This window comes from Alligator mississippiensis, chromosome 4, assembly GCF_030867095.1.
Source record: "Alligator mississippiensis isolate rAllMis1 chromosome 4, rAllMis1, whole genome shotgun sequence".
In the NCBI taxonomy this organism is placed as follows: domain Eukaryota; kingdom Metazoa; phylum Chordata; order Crocodylia; family Alligatoridae; genus Alligator; species Alligator mississippiensis.
This window is the reverse complement of record NC_081827.1, coordinates 104,302,198-104,321,247: the sequence shown is the minus strand read 5'-3', so window position 1 is coordinate 104,321,247 and position 19,050 is coordinate 104,302,198. Positions and strand designations below refer to the sequence as shown.

The 19,050-nt window shown below is 44.7% G+C and overlaps 1 protein-coding gene across 1 annotated transcript in view; it reads left to right on the top strand.

Annotated features, from left to right (window-relative positions):
• RFX4 (regulatory factor X4) overlaps nt 1-19,050 on the top strand; it is a 108,380-nt gene that overhangs the window by 64,406 nt on the left and 24,924 nt on the right. Inside the window, exons 14-15 of the mRNA XM_059726193.1 lie at nt 12,166-12,285; nt 13,588-13,749. Coding sequence (XP_059582176.1) covers nt 12,166-12,285; nt 13,588-13,749 — 282 coding nt within the window. The remainder of the gene's footprint in view (nt 1-12,165; nt 12,286-13,587; nt 13,750-19,050) is intronic.

Sequence of the window (19,050 nt, the reverse complement as noted above, 5' to 3'; positions counted from 1 at the left end):
TTCGATCTGGTATGTAAACAGTCCGTGTTGACAAGTCTGTGCATGCATAAATTTAATTAGTTAAAACAGGAATGATTGAAAACAGCTTATTTTACTTGTGTCTTTAAATCTGAACACTTGCAGTCATTTAGAGATGCCCTGCACACGCAGGAGTGTTTTCATAAGTGCGCTCATCTCAGCATGTGTAATTAGGAGACTAATAATAATGAAATTGTGAGGGAGCAGTACTGAGTTGCTGGCATGTTTTCTGCCCACAGGGCTTTGTTGTTTTCATTCTCTGAGGTGGTGCTCAGTTCTCATCCATAAAAGGACCTACCTTTTATAGATGAAAGGCTTCTGGGTCTGATGCTTTTTTGCTCCCGATCCAGTTAAGGTGCACGGAGCAAGCAATGGGGAAGCAAGAATTCGGTGTCCTGCAGACCAGTTCATGGGGTACTGAGGAGCTGGCAGTGAGGATTTGGTACTCCCAGCCCTAAGCATTCACAAATCATAAATCAAGCTCCCTAAAATCATGACATGAAATTAAGAAAACATGAAAGAGTTTTTAAAAAATCCTTTCAGATTATTTTGATTTACCTCCTGGGCTTTTCAATCTCTTGGACATACTTAACTGGTTGTATCTCTAAGCTTTTCTCCACAATCGTGAAGACTAGAAATTTATTTATTTTAATGCTGGATCTTTAAGAAGAATACTAAATCTTTTGATTAAAAAGCATGAGAGTCAATACTCATAGAGTCTAGCTGGACCCATGGCTTCCTGCTGATAGAGGTTCTAAGCATAGCTTTTCAACATGGTCCCTTAAGCCACTCTTGGCAGACATTGGGATAGTGGCAATATTAAAAATTCTATGGACTGTTTTTTCATTCTCTGAATTGTGCTTAAGTACCAGGGCTCTGCTTACATCATATTTCCACCCCCTCTCATGCTCATTCTCTTCTCTTAATCACTAGACCTTTGTCCAGAGTGGGAGCTCAGCTTGCTCCTGTTGCGGAGCCCAGCTTGCTTCTTAACACTGCAGAAATCCCTCTGCTCAGAATCTGAACAAGCACCCCATTTTGAGTGCAGGCATTTCAGGTCCCTACTCAACAATGTGCATGCAGGCACAACCCTGCACATATGCAATAATAATAATAACAACTATGATTATGATGATGATTATTACTGTTGTTATTGATGTTGAAACTGCACAATATTGAAGTTGCACATTTAAAATTGTTAAAAAAAAAACAAAGTTGAAAAGTTACATTATTTCTCTCAAGCTTCATGTATGCAACAATTTAAATTCCCACCTTGGATAAGCATGTAGCCCAGTACAATATTCTTTGTTGTAAACTGTATTTCATAAAAACATAGGCTATGGAAAATAGCTAATGTTGCTGTGAGAAACTTGACTTTTGCATCTCATGCTTCTTGCAACTTTAAGTGTGCAAATTATTCTACATTTATCCTGTGAAGTTTTTGCATGGATGGTTTGCTCATGTCTCCCTCTTGCACACAACTTTTTCTATGTGAAATAAATAATATAGGGGTATACTGAAAAGATTATAATTGTGGTCACTTGTTTTGTGCATTTCATGGCACTTTGGCATTATAATTGGGTTGCTACTGTAACAGATTTTTCAGTTTGGTGGAGGAACCAAAAGCTCAACAAATGTAATTGTTGAGATTCCACCTAAAACTGGAATAGGTTGGAATTGCAGGCAAATAAGGAGTATTATTATTATTATTATTATTATTTGGAACCATGAAACCAGGAAGAGATGTTATCCCCTGCCTCCACCCCTTTATATCCTAGTAGTTAGAGCATTTACTGAAGATGTGGGAGACCTAGGTTTAAATCTCTTCTCAGTCTGTTTCAGATCAGGGATTCGAAACTGCCTCCAGCCTCCCAGTAAACAGCCTTATCTAGGGGATGGTGGAGTTACTCTAGGGTGAATTTTTTAAATCTCTCTTGTTGAAGCAGTTCCACTTATACAAAGGCTTATATATTCATTACATTAGAATAATCCTTTGGTTGTTAGGACACTTGTCTGATAGGTAAGGAAACCCTGGTTTTGGTAATTGTTTTAATGAATATGTAATTATTTCTATAAAGTGGAACAGTTTCAACAGAAGAGAAAACCACACCAGTAAACCTGGTACTTGAGGCACTGTCCTGTGAAATGGGAGATCTGGTTCAAATCCCAGTGCTGATTCAGGTAGAGAGGGGAATCAAACCAACACCCCACATCCCAAGTGACTGCATTTACCAATGAACAACTGAATATAAGAGGATAATCACCTTCTCTTCCTCCCCCTTTTTGATTTTGTGAATGGTGCACAAGTTCCTTTGTGAACCTAGCCTAAAAAAACTGAAACATTTGGGAAAGTCAGATTGTTTTGGCATTTCCAAATTTTTTTCTTCATATCTGTTTCTTCAGCTAAAACTTTTCTCCAGATTTGCAACCAGTTTAAGATCCACTAGAGCTACATATTTTAGCAAATAGCTTATTGTTGGGGAAAAAAATCTTCCCAGCCCTGGTTTTATTACTTTCAGTGGAGAAAGATTATGGGAAAATGCTTAAACAATCTGCCTATCTTTTGAAAATCTTCATCCCAGTAAGTTATCCTGTACAGTTTTAGTAAGGCAGATCTTAGTTCCTTACTATATTTCAAAAGAATACTTTAAATAAAATCCTGTCTCTTACAATTTAATTTATATAAATATTTGTGAATTATGTCTATTAAGATCACTTGCTTACAAATAATTATACTATATACTATATCAGTATATACTATATCAATTATTATACCATATACAATATCAGTATAAACATGTAGAAAGAATTATATGTTTAGAAAGGCTATATAATTGTTTTAAAATTACATTTGTATAGTAATTCTTGAAGGCTATCATTTATGTCTTTATGAGGGTACAATGGACTTCCCTGAGGTGTTCTTATAGTAAGCTCACGTAAGATGCTTCATTTTAACCAATGTGCACTAGTTCTATGAATAAGGACGTGTATTTATTTTTACTGGATTACTTGAATTTCCCTCACCCTAGGCTCAGTTCTGCAAATCCACTGATGTCAGGAGGAGTTTTCAGCGAACAAGTATTGCAGTTCCTTAGAGAACCTAACAGTACCAAACAGTAAGGGCCAGATCCCAGCATAACAACTTGCACTATCTCTTGCACATATTTCTCCCAAAAGGGTCAGAAATGTTACTTAAAAGCAGGAACCAAATTATAATCTCTTGAATGAATGCAACAGTGCTCTAATGACAAGCCATTGTTTGATTCATTTTTATTGAATTAGAGCTAAGCAAGTTCCAAAGCACCAATTATCCCCTAAATTATAACAAATCAGAGCCAGGACTCAGGAGCTCGTTGTGGGCTTAATTTAAAACAGTTCCTCCGATACTTATAGTATCCTGTGCATTTTTAATCAGTACTATACAGTGAAGTGACAGACGACATTGATTTATTGTTTTAAATATCCTCTTCTATATAAATTTGTTCTTAGCTGAAAATTTGGGCATTTTGGCTACACTGGAGACTTTCAGCAGAGACTGATTTCATTGGGCTTCTTTTTCATTTTCAGTAATAAACAGTGCCAGACACTTACAGTATAATTTTTGTAAACAAAGAATTATCTGAGGGGGTGTTTGAAACTAAGATATGATAAAAAGCAGGTGGCTGATGTTGGAGTCATTATTATATGCAGTACTAATATATGCTAGCTTTGAAATTACTTCATGATAAGGCTACAGAAAGTTTAGGTATCTGCCACTGGACTAGCTAGCTTATAGCCTGAAATAACGTACAGATCCAAATCTGTGCAAAGCATTTAGGCATGGTGACACTGTCATGTTGAAACAATCCCTGGCAAACAAAAGCTCATCTTTCTCTCTTCTTTTCCTTTTTTTTTTTTACCCCTCTTCTGTCTGTGTGTATCAAAAGCACAGCTGGTGGCAATGTTTGGGCAATGTATCCTGCGTATAAAAACAACTAATTAGTAATAGAAGGCCCTAGTCTTTTCCATATCTGTATATGTCAGTGCTTTAAGAAACTTGCACATAATTTCTCTTTTTTTAATAGCTACTGATATTTACTATGCATTAGCTGGGCAGAATGAGTGTAACAACATCATGATTACATTACATTTGGTCCTTCTGAAAACAGAGTTGAAAGCAGATTAGCACTGTAGCTACAGTATCTTAGTTGATTCCCTGCCCCCCCTCCCCCAATTTATTAAAGGAATATATAGCTTACCAGGCACAGTAGGGATCTTTTCTGTGTCTTAAAATACTTGAAAAACCCAATCGTAGTTTCCTGCTTAAGCCAGTAGCTTTCAAACATAAGGCAACATAAATGGTTGTCTATAATGATGAGCTTTTCAGAGTAGTAACTAAAGGACATGTCCTACATTTGGTTTCAGTTTGTATGTTACATTTCATTTGACTCACTCAACCTATAGAGTTATTGCATTTACTTAGAACAATTCAACTGGTCTGTTTAGTGTCTTATACCAACCCTAGTCAAAAAAACACTACACAGACTCCAAAAATAACCAGAGAGAGAAATAATTATAAGGAAAAAGAGAAAGTGACAAGTGGTGTGGATAGTTTTAAAATAATAAAGATTTTATCACCCCAAGAGTTTAAAAAATCAAGAATTAGGCCCTCAAAATATTGAGATTTTTGTTTTAAAAATAAACCTTGGGTTCTTTGTATTTGCCTTGTAGTGCTTGAGTGTTTAGAAAGTTATCATGTGATGACTCCTGTCCAATAGCTGAGGGTTGGTGGAAGAGCATCTATAATCCTGACACATGATAAAAGCGGAAGAGGATACTAATAATCATAATTATCTAAATATAGGCCTGAATCCCCTGCTTCCTTGGTGCAGTAATAGTTACACAGAAGTCAGCAGGGTTACACTGCTATAAAACTGGTGCCAAAGAAAGATCAGGCTCATTCTAGGGCCTGATACAGTGGAGCACCATCATTGTTAAATCAGAGGAATGGAACGGTTAGCTGACCCAGAGCTTTCAGAGCATGGTTAAACTGAATAAGATTCTGCCAACACTGCTGCTGATGTTTAAGCATTTTGAAAAGATTAATCTTCTTCCATCTTCAATTTTTAGAAGCTTTCCAATTCAAATGTTTTGTAAGGCTAAACCCATGCAATACGTGAACAGGGCTTTCATCTACGGCTAGCGAATCAGTTTTACCTTCTATAATGTGGGTGAGAAATGCTGCCATTTTGATTTTCATGGGTGCAAATGGAGAATCAAGCCCTTTCTATTCATTTTCAGAAGGAGATTTCCTCATCATGGAGCATGGATGTGTCTATGTTTTGGACCAAAATGTCTTTAGGTATCTTATCTGATCATGCTTCAAGGACACAAAGACATATGTCCTCCCTTCTGTATATAGGCATGACGCACATTAATTACAATGGCAGTTATGCATGTGTGCTCTGAAAAAATGCAACACAGAGATTAGAGTTGTCACAACAGGAAACAAGTGTGTGTGCAATTGCTTTGAAAAACCTAATTATTAGATAGAAATGCATAATGGCATGGGGGCTTTCAAACTGCTGTTCCCACTTCCCACTTGTACAGTCTGTCTGTGCAAAGAAGCTAATATTTATGGAATAGCACTAGCCTCCCATAGGTAAGGTAGAAGCTAGTTCTCAGCAAGTTCAGCTTTCAAATGTGTCCTCCAAATTTCCTCAACAGAAACCAATCATGCTTAAATATCCCACATATCTTTTTCCAAGGGAGACTTTTCCCTGCCTGAGAAGTGTGGTAAAGGAATTAAAAGTTATACTCTGGGAAGGGCTCAAACATCTGCCTATTGGAGAGAAAGTCATACCTATGCAGCCTCCCTCCCAACCCTGAGTCCACTGCTGACAATTATCCCCATTCATTGGGGCTCCTTCCTCCCAGTGTTGCTCACAGGCTCTTCGGAGACAGGGACTCTAAGCATGGTCTTGAACAGATGTGGGCAAAATACGGCCTGTGGGCTGGATCCAGCCAGTGGCAGACTCCATTTCCCAGCCTTCCTTCCTGGGCACCCACCCATCCTCCCTGCACCCACAGCCAGGGGCAGGACCTGCATGGGCAGGGTGTGTGGCAGGGCAGCTGGGATGGAGTCATGATCGAGAGTGAGACGTGTGGCTGGGGCCAGAGAGACTCTGGGATCTTGGTGCAGGACCACTGTGGGGCCAGGGGTGGGGAAGAGCCATGATCTGCTGCCCGCATGCCCCTGATGGGCATGGGTTCTGCAGACAGGGGTGTGTGGGGAGTGGATTGGGGCTCAGCCCCTGCCCTGGCCCTGACCCCGACCCCAGCAAGATGGGTGGGTGGAGTCAGGAAGATCCCATGATCTTGGGGTGGTGACAGAGTGGGGCTGGGGCAGAGCCACAATCTGCTGCCCGCACACCCCTGTGATGAGCACAGGTTCCATGGAAAGGGGTGTGAAGGTAGCAGGTAGTGGCATTGCTTTGGCCCCATGCTGTCATGCCCCAAGATCTCAGCCCTGGCTCTGGACAGCTCCCTACCCAGCCACGCACTCTGCCTATATGGCTCCATGGAGACAGCATGGGGCAGGGGCTGGGACAAAGCAGCATGCTTTGTGGGCAGAGGCATGCAGGGGGCGCATTGTGGCTCTGCCCTGCTCTGCCCTGCCCTGGCTGTCACCAAGATCTTAGGGTCTCTGTGTAGACTGGCCAGGAGTTGCATGGGCAGAGCGCACGGCTGGGTGGAGAGCTGTCTGGGGCCAGGGCCAGGGCCAGGGCCGGGAGTTTGGGATGGTAACAGCATGGGGCCAGAGTCGAAGCATAGCTGTGATCCATGCCCTGCATGCTTCTGCCTGCGAAACCCGCACTCGTCACAGGGATGTGCGGACAGCAGATCATGGTTTTTCCCCAGGCCCAGCCCCATACTGTCACCGCCCCAAGATCCTGGGGCCTCCCCAGCCCTGCCTACCCATCTCACTCCCAGCTGCAGGCAACCTCATCCCAACTGCCCAGCCACGCACCCTTCCTGTGCAGGTCCTGCCCCGAGTGGTGGGTGTGGAGTAGACAGGCTGGGGTGCCTGGGCAGCAGGGCCAGGTTCAACAACAGCAGCTCTGCAAGGGCTGCTGAGAAATGCAGTCTGCCATAGGCCAGATATACCATTTTGCCCACCCTTGGTCTTGAACCATGCACTCAGGGCTTCTCTAAGCTGTCTTCTTGACCTAAATACAAGTCTCCACTGCACCTAAGCAAGAATGAGCAGGAGGGGCTTGTTCTGTTGACAGTGAGCACAGGGATGGCAGGCTCTCTCTGTGCCCAGCTGCTGCTTTTGTGATCTGCAGAGGGTAAATGAGCTGGAGCCCTTCATGTAATAAGAAAGGAGGCAGTTGGCAGGATATTCCTTGTGAGAGATACTCAGCTTTGGAATTCAGTCTTGCATACTTCTGGTTCTGAAGGAGCCCAAATCTGTTGACTTTGAGACACAACGAAAAAGCCATCTCTTTGCCAAGGTTTTATGGAGGGATGAGTATGCAGGAGGTTGGTACTGGGGGGCTTGAGTATTTTGTGTCTGTGGGAGGGATTAATTTCTGTTTTCAGTTGGCTGTTTTCTATAGTTTTGGCTGGTTGCTAGTCTTAGTTATTTGCATGAGTCTATTCACACCTGCTAGAGATATTAGGCAGTTTTTTTAATGTGCCAAGTAATTCAAAATAGATTTAGGAATGTAAAGGTTAAGGACAGCAAGGCACCTCGTAGTTCACTGAATTTACTACTCTGCTATCACAGGCAAGCAGGTCATGTAAACTTTTCCATAAACAGATCAAACTTCCCTTCACAACTTCTTTGGCTGTTTTAGAACCTCACAGCTTTGAGAGATAGAAACCTTCTTCTAATTTCCACCTAAATGTATTCACGTTCTACTCTTCTCTTGTTAGTGTCCTTCATTTCTTCTCTTGCTGGTGTGCTTTATTTCAAACAGCTCTTTTCCCTCTCTGGTATTCACCATTTCCTCTTGTATATTTATAATTTTCAGTCATATCCTCTCTCCATCTTTATTTTGCCAGACTTGACATGTCAAACCCTTTTAGTCTCTTCTTTTCCTACATGCCTTCCATTACCCCAATCACCCTGGTAGCCCTGCCTTCATTTAATCCAGTTTGAGCTCATCTTCCTTGAATATGGGTGACCAGATTTGTACACTGTATTCCAGGTAAGGGCAGAGTGTTAAATCTCATCTGCTACTTTATTACTTGCTCGCCCAGTTTTGATAAATCTTTCTACAACTCATCACCATCAATTCTAGATTGAAATAATTTTGCATCATCTGTCAATTTTGCAATTTTGCTATTCATTTCCTTCTCTAGATCATCTGTGAATATGTTCAACAGAACAGGCTCCAGCACAGATCCATAGGAGACACTCCTCTGTTTATCTTTGCCTAGTGGGAAAAGTGATTGTTTTAGTTCTACCCTTTGTTTCTTATTTTTAACCAATTTTTGATTTGTAAGAGGACCTTCCCTCTGATCCCATAATAGCTTAGTTTCTTTAAGAGCTGAAGGTGAAGGATCTTGCCAAAACCAGAAATCAAACAGAAAACTACCAAAAAAAGTCTAGCACAGTTAGATTTTGCAAAAGAAATTAGAAAAAAATATTAAAAGATTCTTTAGTTGTACAAAAATAAAGAGAACAGGGAAAGAAGTGGGGGTACTATATGGCAAAAGTAGGTGGAAATTCAAGGTAATTTAGATAAGCCTGAGATTTCAGTAAGTTTGATTGGCCAAGTGCAAGACAGCTACTGGGAATGATGGTATGGAAAAGAAAATGAGCATTAGCAAATGCATGACGAACAGGTCCAGGGAGGTGAAGCTTCCCCTCTATGCAGCACTGGTCAGGCCACAGTTGGAGTACTGCGTCCAGTTTTGGGTGCCGCACTTCAAGAGGGACGTGGAGAATCTTGAGAGGGTTCAGAGAAGGGCCACTCATATGGGCAGAGGCCTGCAGGCAAGGCCCTACAAGGAGAGACTGAGGGACCTAGATCTCCTCAGCCTTCCCAAGAGAAGGCTGAGAGGTGAACTTGTGGCTGCCTATAAGTTCATCAGGGGAGTGCAGCAGGGAATATGAGATGCTTTATTTACTAGGGCACCCCCTGGAGTAACTAGGAACAATAGCCACAAATTGACAGAGAGCAGATTTAGGTTGGACTTTAAAAAGAACTTCTTCACAGTGAAGGTTGCCAAAATCTGGGATGGGCTTCCAAGGGAGGTGGTGCTCTCCCCTACCTTGGGGGTCTTCAAGAGGAGACTGGACAGGAACCTAGTTGGGGTCATCTGACCCCAGCACTCTTTCCTGCCCAGGGCAGAAGGTCAGACTTGATGACCTACTGAAGTCCCTTCCAACCCTAACATCTATGAATCTAACATCTATGAATATCCAAGGTGGAAGCAAGGCTGAAATTGTTCAATGCACTGAAGTTGGTGGTACTGGATAATTTCTAGAATAGAATTCCGGAATATCTGGCATATAAAATTTCCACTCAGGAATGAGATCTTGGAGTCATTGTGGATTGTTCTCTAAAATTTTGCAATAGCAAGAATGGTTAATAAATCTAACAAGTCAGAGTGTTATTTAATGACTATCTGACCCTGACACCCTTTAAGAAGGGGGAAAAATGATCCAGGCAACTACATTCTTGCTAGTTTGACCTCAGTATTACACAAGGCTTTAGAATACATTTTCAAGGCAAGAGTCATTGAAGACATGAAGAGGAAGACAATGAAATAATATGCTTAGGCTGATTTGATATGGTGCTAGATAGGAAATTATTAGTTAAAATAGGGAAGATGAGGATTGGTACTAGAATTGTAAACTGGGTAAGGAACTGATAGGAGGACAGGAATTAACTGTATTGAAAGGGGAAGTACTGACCTGGGTGGAGATTAGGAGTAAAGTTTCCTCAAGGGGCTGATTTTATTTTATTTATTATTTGGGAGAAAAGGAGGTCAATTGGGGACAAATATTTGAAGATCTGTCATAAAAAAGAGGAAGAAGAAATGTTCTCCCTTGCTGCAGAGGGCAGGACACAAAGCCATGGGTTTAAATTGCAGCAAAACAGATTTAGATTAAATCTCAGAAAAAATATCCTTACTATACAATGGAGCCAGCTGCTTGGGGAAGCTGAGGAATCTCTTTCACTGGAGTCTAGGCATCTGTCTGGGATGGTTTGGGAATAGCATATCCTGCAGGTTTTGGATTAGATGACTCATGGAGTCCCTTCTGACCTTGTGATTCTATGATTTAATATTTTCATTAATGATCTTAGCATAAAAAGTCTGAGCTTGTCAATGAAATTTGCTGTTGACACAAGGTTTAGAGGCATCATCACTACAGAGGAGACCTGTAATATCAAAGAGGCAAAAATGGAGGATATTGAGATAAAATTAATAGAAATGGGATTAAATTTAATAGCTCAAAGTGCAAAGTCATGTACTTAGGTACTAATAGCAAGAATTCCTGCTATAAGCTGAGAGTTCATTAGTTGGAAACAACCCAGGAGGAGAATAACCTGCATGTGCTAGTTGACTGTTGGATGACTGTAACTGCACCTCCCCGCCTTAGTATAATGAAGCTCTGGAGAAAGGCAGGCACATGTGATCCTAGGACGTGTGAGGCAAAGTATTTCCAGCAGAGACAGGCAAGTATTATTGCCACTGTACAAGGTCTTTGGGTTGAGCACAGAACATGCCTAATGTTCTTAGCATTGGAAATAAGTCTGTTTAGATTGATAGCAGTAAAAGAAAAGGGAGCACAGAATAAATAAAGCAGGCTGAAACAGTGCTGCTTTTTGAGGCATCTGCAATTATTGCTGACATCAACATGTTTGGAAAGTAGTGGGAGACCACATCAGCTGACTTATATTCAGAGATAGACTGGATAAAGCACTAAAGATGTACACTAGAGAATCCTGGATGAGCAGCAGATGGATGTTTTTACCTAATGTGTCTTTTAGTTTCTTGTTTGTATGATTCTGACATCCTAGATTGATCAAAATTGTCATATCAAAACATATAATTGAGTTATCTACTTTAGTATCCTAATCTGGCCTGTAATTATATCTGATGCATCTGAGAAATGCCCAAAACTTGCAATATTGTACTTGGCTAATTTTACAATGCTAGGGTAAAAGAGGAAAGTACTTATCTAGTTCTTAACTAGATGATCAGTTCACATCATAAAATATGATATTTTATCCTTGTAAATTTCTAATTCAGTTAGTGTAACTGCAACCCTTCAGTCATGTAAATACCTCTGCTAAAAGATAAATTTAGTTATATATTCAGACTGCAACTAACTGCCACAGTGCTCCCTTTTGTAGCAATTTGTATTAATGACCATCTTGTCACAGATAAATAATGGTCTTCAGTCACTGATAATACTAACAACCTTACCAGAGAGTTGTGAAGAATTTTTTTTGTTTAAGTTCCATGTAGATGGTACCATTCCCCAGTTAACTGAAATGTGCTAGCAGAAACATAAATCAGCCTCTAATTGAGGAGGTAATGAAGGAAGATGAGGAGCCAGGAACTAGTTTCTGACTCTTTACTATAAACTTCCTTTGTCTTTCTAAGAAGAGTGAAGCTCTGAAGGCCTGTCTAGCCATCTTAAATATTTTCTAGGCCAGTATATATTTAATAAAGAATATAGTTTTATTACTTTGATTTATTTTGACTTTCCCGTCCATCTAATCTGTTTTAGTAAGTGTTTTGGTATAGAAGTGCCGGCAGCTTGTTTACAAGACATTTCTTGATCAAGATTTGTAATTGCTACAAAATGATACTTATTTGTCAGGATACTTTGCTTAGGACCTAGAATCTAGACATAAGCTTAACTTCTGAGACATGACCCAGGAATTCACATCACCTGTATAAATCTAGGTATGAATGCATGTTGGCAATCAGAATCCAGATAAAAAAAATACCTTGACCTCTTAATGTTCCTTTAGTGTTGCAGATGACTCACCTTTAAGTGAGTGACGTACTTCAATAGCAGGACTATGCAAGGCCAGTGGTAATTACAGTGCCTTTTTAATATCGTAATTGGGTGTGCAGTGCAAATACTGAGACCATTTATTGCTTTTTTGTTTGTTTACATTACTACATTACCAGGGTCCTTTCACCTTATTCACTTGATGTTTGATGACTACGTATTGTACCTGTTAGAATCACTTCATTGTCAGGAGAGAGCGAATGAGCTTATGAGGGCAATGAAAGGAGAAGGAAGCACAGGTTAGTATTTTCTTTGCAATTCCTTGCATACCTATGATAATTTTAGTTTATAAGATTCACCCGTTGCTACACATGGGCATTTCATTATCCCCATTTCACCCCAGCAAAGTCTATTCAGAAAGAGAACGTTCCTTTACAACGATGTCATTATTTGAAGTCAGTCAGTTAGGAGTCTGGAGTCTCTGGCTTGTAAGTGCCCTGAAGCTAACTCTGATCTAGTCTTACAGTTTGCTCCTGGTCCTACTGAGTCTACTTATGAAAGTCTGACAATTTAATTCCTAAACACACCTTTCAGATTTGAGAAAAGGGTTTTTTTATTGATGGTTTATACCAGCTAATGTGCAAAAGCCCAATTGTACTTAGATGACCCTGGTCCTTATTCCTTTCTTCCTTGTACTGATTTAATTGATTTCAGCGGACTTATTCTTGATTCATGCTAATGCAAATGAGAGGGGAATGAGTGAAAAGTTAGATGAATGCCATCATTTTTGACAAATGGATGTTCAAGTCCCAAAGAAATCTATGGTCTCAGTAGAAATAACGTGATTCTCAGTCCTGCTGCACTCAGTCATTCTGTACTGACTCAGTAGTACAAAGAGAGCAGCCACTGCTTGTAACCTCCATCTTTAGGATGCATCTTGTGACAGGGAGGTTCCAAGAAGCATACAGTCAACAGAGGGGACTTCCATCCGCTATCGCCTCTCCCTCCTTGCAGCTGCCATTAATTTTAATGGGAGTTGCATGGTCACCTCCCCTAAACATCTTTGAAAACTCAGTCCTCCATTTTAGAAGAGACTTAGTTTGTTGCTCCTGAGGTTTAGGAGAGTTAAGATGGTCCATTAATTAAGGCAGTAGCCTGGGATGCGAGAGACCTGGGCTCAATTCTTTATTCTGCCAGTGGCCTAAGGCAGAGTGAACAAGGCAACCACCTTGGCTGCTGACAGGGTGCGTTGTGGGGGAGAAAAAACATGACTGCTGCTGGCAGCCACAGACGCTTGTGTAACCTTGAGGAGGTCACTTAGCTTTCTTGTGCTTCAGTTCCCCTTTTGTTGTATAAGATAATGCCATGTCCTTACTTCCCTATCTTCCCTATACTTCCTATACTTCCCTATCCTTACTGAGGATACATTAAAGGTTACTGGAGGTGTAACTAGAGGAGCATTTAATTTATGCTATATATCCTGAAATGCACAGTTGAATTTTGCCTCTGAAATATATATTTCTCATGTATATGATCTCTTGTATGAGGGTCCATGAAGTGCATTTAACAGCATCTTTTATGACTTGTCTTCTCATCTGCAGCAGACATACAAGAAGAAATAATACTGACGGAACCAGCTCCTCCAACTCCCTCCCCAGTGCCATTCTCCCCAGCTAAATCTGTCACCTCAGTGGAAGTGCCCTCTGCACCCTCACCTGTTAGCAATCAGTCCCCAGAGTATGCTGGCATAGCAACTACTACAGGTAGGTAGGCTAAACAAACCTGAATGCGTGGTCTTTGATATACTTTCCCCCCACCCCAAACAATTGTTATTTAAGAGCAAAGACTGTGAGCCCTCTGCTGAGAAACTGACCCAACATCTGAAGAAAATGCTCCCAAATGGATTCAGTGCATGTTCAGTATCAACAATATACAGAGATCTTTCCTTTCCATCTTTTGAAACGTGGCAGGCAAGTAGTACAGCAGAAAAAAATCTTAATGGATTCCTGTGCATTGTTGCCCAAAGTTCTGAAAGTTAGATATATAGATTCTGTCCAGATGTTCATCGTCTTTAGAAGTGCAGGTCCCCAACTTTATTCCAGATTAGGGGTACACCAATAGAGATTTTTTGGGCTGATACCAGTGGCTGATTTTTAATGAGCCATAGTGGCTGATACCAGTCCGATTCTGATATGTGGCCCTGCAGCATGGAGAGCTGTGTCTGGCTGGTAAGTATGTTGTGAGGGAAGGGGTGGAGGGAGGGAAGGAGCATGGGGGGACAGATCAAAGCCCCCATGCTGTGGAAAGGTGTGGGGCTGGGGCAGCGGCAGGTACCACCCAGCCAGGGCAAAGCAGGGCGTGGAACAGAGCCGCAGCTCATACAGGGGGTGCAGGGAGGAGGGGGTGGCTCCTGCTGCTGTGCGTACCCAGGAGAGCATGCGTGGGGGGGTATGCCCCCCAGATCTACATGCAGGGCAGGGTGGGCTGCCACTGAGGGCTGGGGCTGGGCCTGCACTCAGGGCAGGTGGTAGCAGCACTGGGAGGTGGGTTTGGGGGGCCTATGGTGAATTTTGGGGTGGCTGCAGCCCGCGCAACCTCCCTATCATCACTGCCACTGCCTGCCTGGCTCTTCTCGGCAGGGAGCTGGGCCGGGCTGCACTCAGGACAGGTGGTGGCAGCACTGGAAGGAGGGTTTGGGGGGGCTATGGTGAATTTTGGGGTGGCTGCAGCCCCCCCCAGCCCCACTATCATCACTGCCACTGCCTGCCTGGCTCTTCTTGGCAGGGAGCTGGGCCGGGCTGCACTTGGGGCAGGTGGTGGCAGCACTGGGAGGAGGGTTTGTGGGGGCTATGGTGAACTTTGGGGTGGCTGCAGCCCCCCCCAGCCCCCCTATCATCACTGCCACTGCCTGCCCCGACCACAGCCTGGCCCAGCCCCACACCGGGAAGAACCCATCACAGTCCCAGCCCCAGCTCACAGTGGGGCATGGGACAGAGCTGTGAATGGCTTGGCCAGAGAGTGTGGGGAGTGGGTGGCAGCTCCCGCTGCTGCACCCTCCCTGGGAAGGCATGGGGGGAGTGTACCCCTGGATCTGCACATTGGGCGAGGGCGGGCTGCCACTGCGGGCTGGGGCCAGGGCAGTGCTGGGCTCTTCCCAGTGGAGGGATTGGACTGGGGCTGCGCTTGGGGCAGGCAGTGGCAGCACTGAGAGGGGTGGCTATGGTGAATTTTGGGGTGGTTATAGCCCCCGCAATAGTCCCACTCCCAGCACCACTGCCACGTGCCTTGAGTGCAGCCCGGCCCAGCCCCCTGCCAGGAAGAACCCAACGCTGCCCTGGCCCCAGCCCACAGTGGCAGCCTGCCCTCGCCCTGTGTGCAGATCTGCGGGCACACCCCCCCCCCCCGCATGCCCTCCCAGGGTGCATGCAGCAATGGGTGCCCGATCCCCCCCACACCGCCCCCTCATCCAGTGCTCCACCCCAGCTGGGCAGCACCTGCCCCTACCCCACTCCCTCTCTCACCACAGGGGCCTCAATCTGCCCCCCTGATGCTCCTTCCCTCCCCACATCCCCCTTTCCCTACAACAGACTTACCAGCCAGATGCTGCTCTCCATGCTGCCCAGCTGCATATCAGAATCAGATCAGTATCGGCCTATATGGCTCACTAAAAATCGACCATCAGTACTGGGCCAAAAAATCTCTATCAGTACACCCCTACTACCTACATGCATATATAGGCGGTGGAATGGGGATGCTACTGGGGCTCAGCCGCCACAAACGCCAGGGCAGCCCAGCCACAGGCTGCTGCAACAGGTAGGGAGGGGTGCGCACACTCAGATACCCTGCAGAGCCAGGATCACAGCAGGCAGGTAAGTTTCTTTCATTCTACTTTCTTTGACTGCCTGGGCTTGGGGGGGTGGGACAGATCAAGACCCCCCAACAGTGCAGGAGGGAGTAGGGCAGGTGAAGGGGTGAATCATGTACTGTGGGGATTGTGCACAGAGGTGCAGCATGGGGGAGCCAAGCAGGGGGGGCACATGGTGATCTCTGCATGGGGCAAGGGCGGGCTGCAGCTGCAGGTTGGGTTCTGCTCCCTGCCTCCATGCCTCACTGCTGCTACTTCAAAAGTGGCATGGCTCAGCATGGCACAGCGCCATGTGTGTTTTTGCTGCTGGGTGGGCCAGGCAATGAGGTGGGATAGACCCAGCATCACCACTGCCTGCCTGGAGTGCAGCGCAGCCTTCCCCCCACCCCCTCAGGAACAGCCTGGCACTGCCCTGGCCCCAACCCACAGTGGCAGCCTGCCATGCTCCATCCAGATCTGAGGGCATGTGGCACCCCCCCCCCGCCATGCCTCCTGGGACATGTGCAGCAGCTGGAGCTGCCACCCCTCCCCACACCCCATGGATGAGCTGTGGCTCCATCCTGCATCCTGTCCCGCCCCAGCTGTTCAGGGCCTGGCGGGGCAGGAGTGGGGATACCAGGGGCTCCATCCCCTCCAGCTGTTTGGGCCCTCCTGGACAGTGTGGGGCTGCGGCCGGTGTTGGGCTGGGGGGCAGTGGATTTGTTCGTGTACCAGTGCCAGGCAATGGTCCCAGGCATGAAGGGAGGGGTGGTCTCACAGGCACAGTGGACCCTGGCCCCGATCCCAATCCTGGACCCAGCTCTGCTTCACTCCCTCCTGATCCCTGCTGAGTCCCAGCCCCACCCCCGCCCCAGCCCCAGTCCCACTCCCTCTCCCCTCCCCTGCTCTTCCCCCACATGCTTTCCCACCTGGAGGGGCATGTGCATGCATGCACATGCACACTCAGCGCTCCCTCCCAAAAAATTCTTCCTCCACCTATACATGCATATTTAGGAGCCTAAACACCTTTAAAATTTAAATTTGGACCAAAACTCTGGGGGTTAGTTTGGTTTTCCTGTTTATAGGGCTATGCAAAACACCACCGTTTCATTTTGACTTCTGTTTCACCGTTTCAAAGGGCCATTTCGTTTCACTGTTTTGAAGCACTGTTCTGTTTCATTTCATCGAAACTGTTTCGCTGTTTCAACATGTTTCAATGTTTCACCCATAGGCTATAATGGGGAAGCACAAAAATGCCTATAACTTTGACATTTCTTGCTTCTCCACAGCTGGTGAGTGCGGAGTTTTTTAAAAAAAGCCCTGCACTCACTGGCTCTGGAAGCCAGAATTGGGGCCTCTGACGGCTCATGGCAGAGCTCCCCTGTGCAGTGGGGGACAGCGGGGATCACACCCCTCACCTGACACCCACACGGCAGTTGCACCATCACGCAGGTGCAGCATGGCTTGGCAGGTTGCCGCATGCTGTCCTGGAGTTGGGGTGGATCCACCTGTCAACTGGAGCTCCTGGTTCAATTCCCCAGTTCTCTGATCATTCCACAAGCTCTTCCGGGGGGGCACAGCCCCCAGATCTGTGCCTGGGGTTTCAGCAGGCTGCTGCTGCCAGCTGGGGAAATAGCCCAAAAGCTGCCATCATCCCCAGCTGGCAGATGCAGCCTGCTGTCATTGTGCATCATCCAGGGGCCTGCACCCCCCGGGTAGAGCTGGGGGAAAGATCGAGGAGCTGGGAATTGTACCTGAAACTGGGGGCCCTGAACATTCCCCCAGCTCCTGGTTCGATTCTCCAGCTCTCTGATCATTCCCCCAGCTCTTCCCAGGGGGCATGGGCTACTAGATCTGCACACCGGGTTTCAGCAGGCTGCTGCTGCAGGCTGAGGCCAGCGGTAGCACCGCAGTCTTCCCAACACTCAGCGCAGGCTGTACCAAGCAGCTGCCACTGGCCCTAGCCTGCAGCAATAGCTTGCTGAAACCCCACATGGAGATCGGGGGCCCGTGCCCCCCAGGAAGAGCTGGGGGAATGATCAGAGAGCTGGGGGAAGTGAACCAGGACCTGGGGGATCAAGCCTTAGTTTCTGTTTAGCTACAAGCAAGCCCGGCTTTGAAACTTGAAACTTTTGAAACATTTCAAGTGCCCTTGTTTCATTTTGAAGTTGTTTCAAAGTCTTTCATTTAATTTAAATTTTGCTGTTTTGAGCTTGAAACGTATTGAAACAGTTTTGAAACGAAACGCCCATCGAAATTTCGCACAGCCTTACTGTTTAACATTATTGTTAATAACTCTCAATATCTTACAAGGCCAAAGCTTAGGAAAGGAAAGTCCTGGGTCTCTGCAACTGCATGCCTATAATTTCACAGGCAGTTACTGCAGATGCAGAAGCAAGTGGTATACATACAAGGTCTAATTCCTGTGTAGGAAGATACTCAGGTTGTGGCTAGGATTGTAATATCTGCAATTACAATAGTAGGCACACAATTGGCTTGTGTTTTGATAGGCCTCTCCCCTTTTCAGGTTAAATTCCTCCCATAAACTCTCAGATGTGCAAAATGGTTAACACATTATGGATGAGGCCAGGACTAGTCAGGATCTTCAAGTTTGTGGAATCACAAATTTTTTTTCATAATGTAAGCCCACAAATGCAGAAAAGGAGGCTGAAATTTCAGTAAGTTCCAGAAGATATCCAAGGCATGGGGTGCTTCTTCTGCTGTTTTTTGAGGAAATTAATGTTAATCAGAATAGAAAAACATAGGCGCATTGGACTAGAAGGACCCCATGGGTCATCTACTCTAGTCCATGCTTACTGTCATTCATTAACAGAAGGCATCCTCAAAATCCCTTTGAAGCCTTCACCCATAACTACAAAGAACAATAACCAAAATACCAAGAGCACCCAATAACTTGCCATAGGTTAAGGCAGAGGAGAGGATGGTACTGCCAATGTCCTGTTACTGCAATGACAGGGATGTATTTGCTTAATATATTTTTAGAAGATCCTAAGAAAAGGACTAGGTTCCACACTGCAGAAGACAAAACTTTAACTGCCTGGGTCTTGGCCATACCTCTAATGCTACCCTTGAAAACCACAAGGTTAAAGTTTGCAAAACGAGAACGGTCTGAGGAAATGACAAAGGGGTGCATGGAAGGAACTTGTGCCAGCATTGCAAGTTAATTTCTTTATCCCCCTTATTACATATATGAGAGACT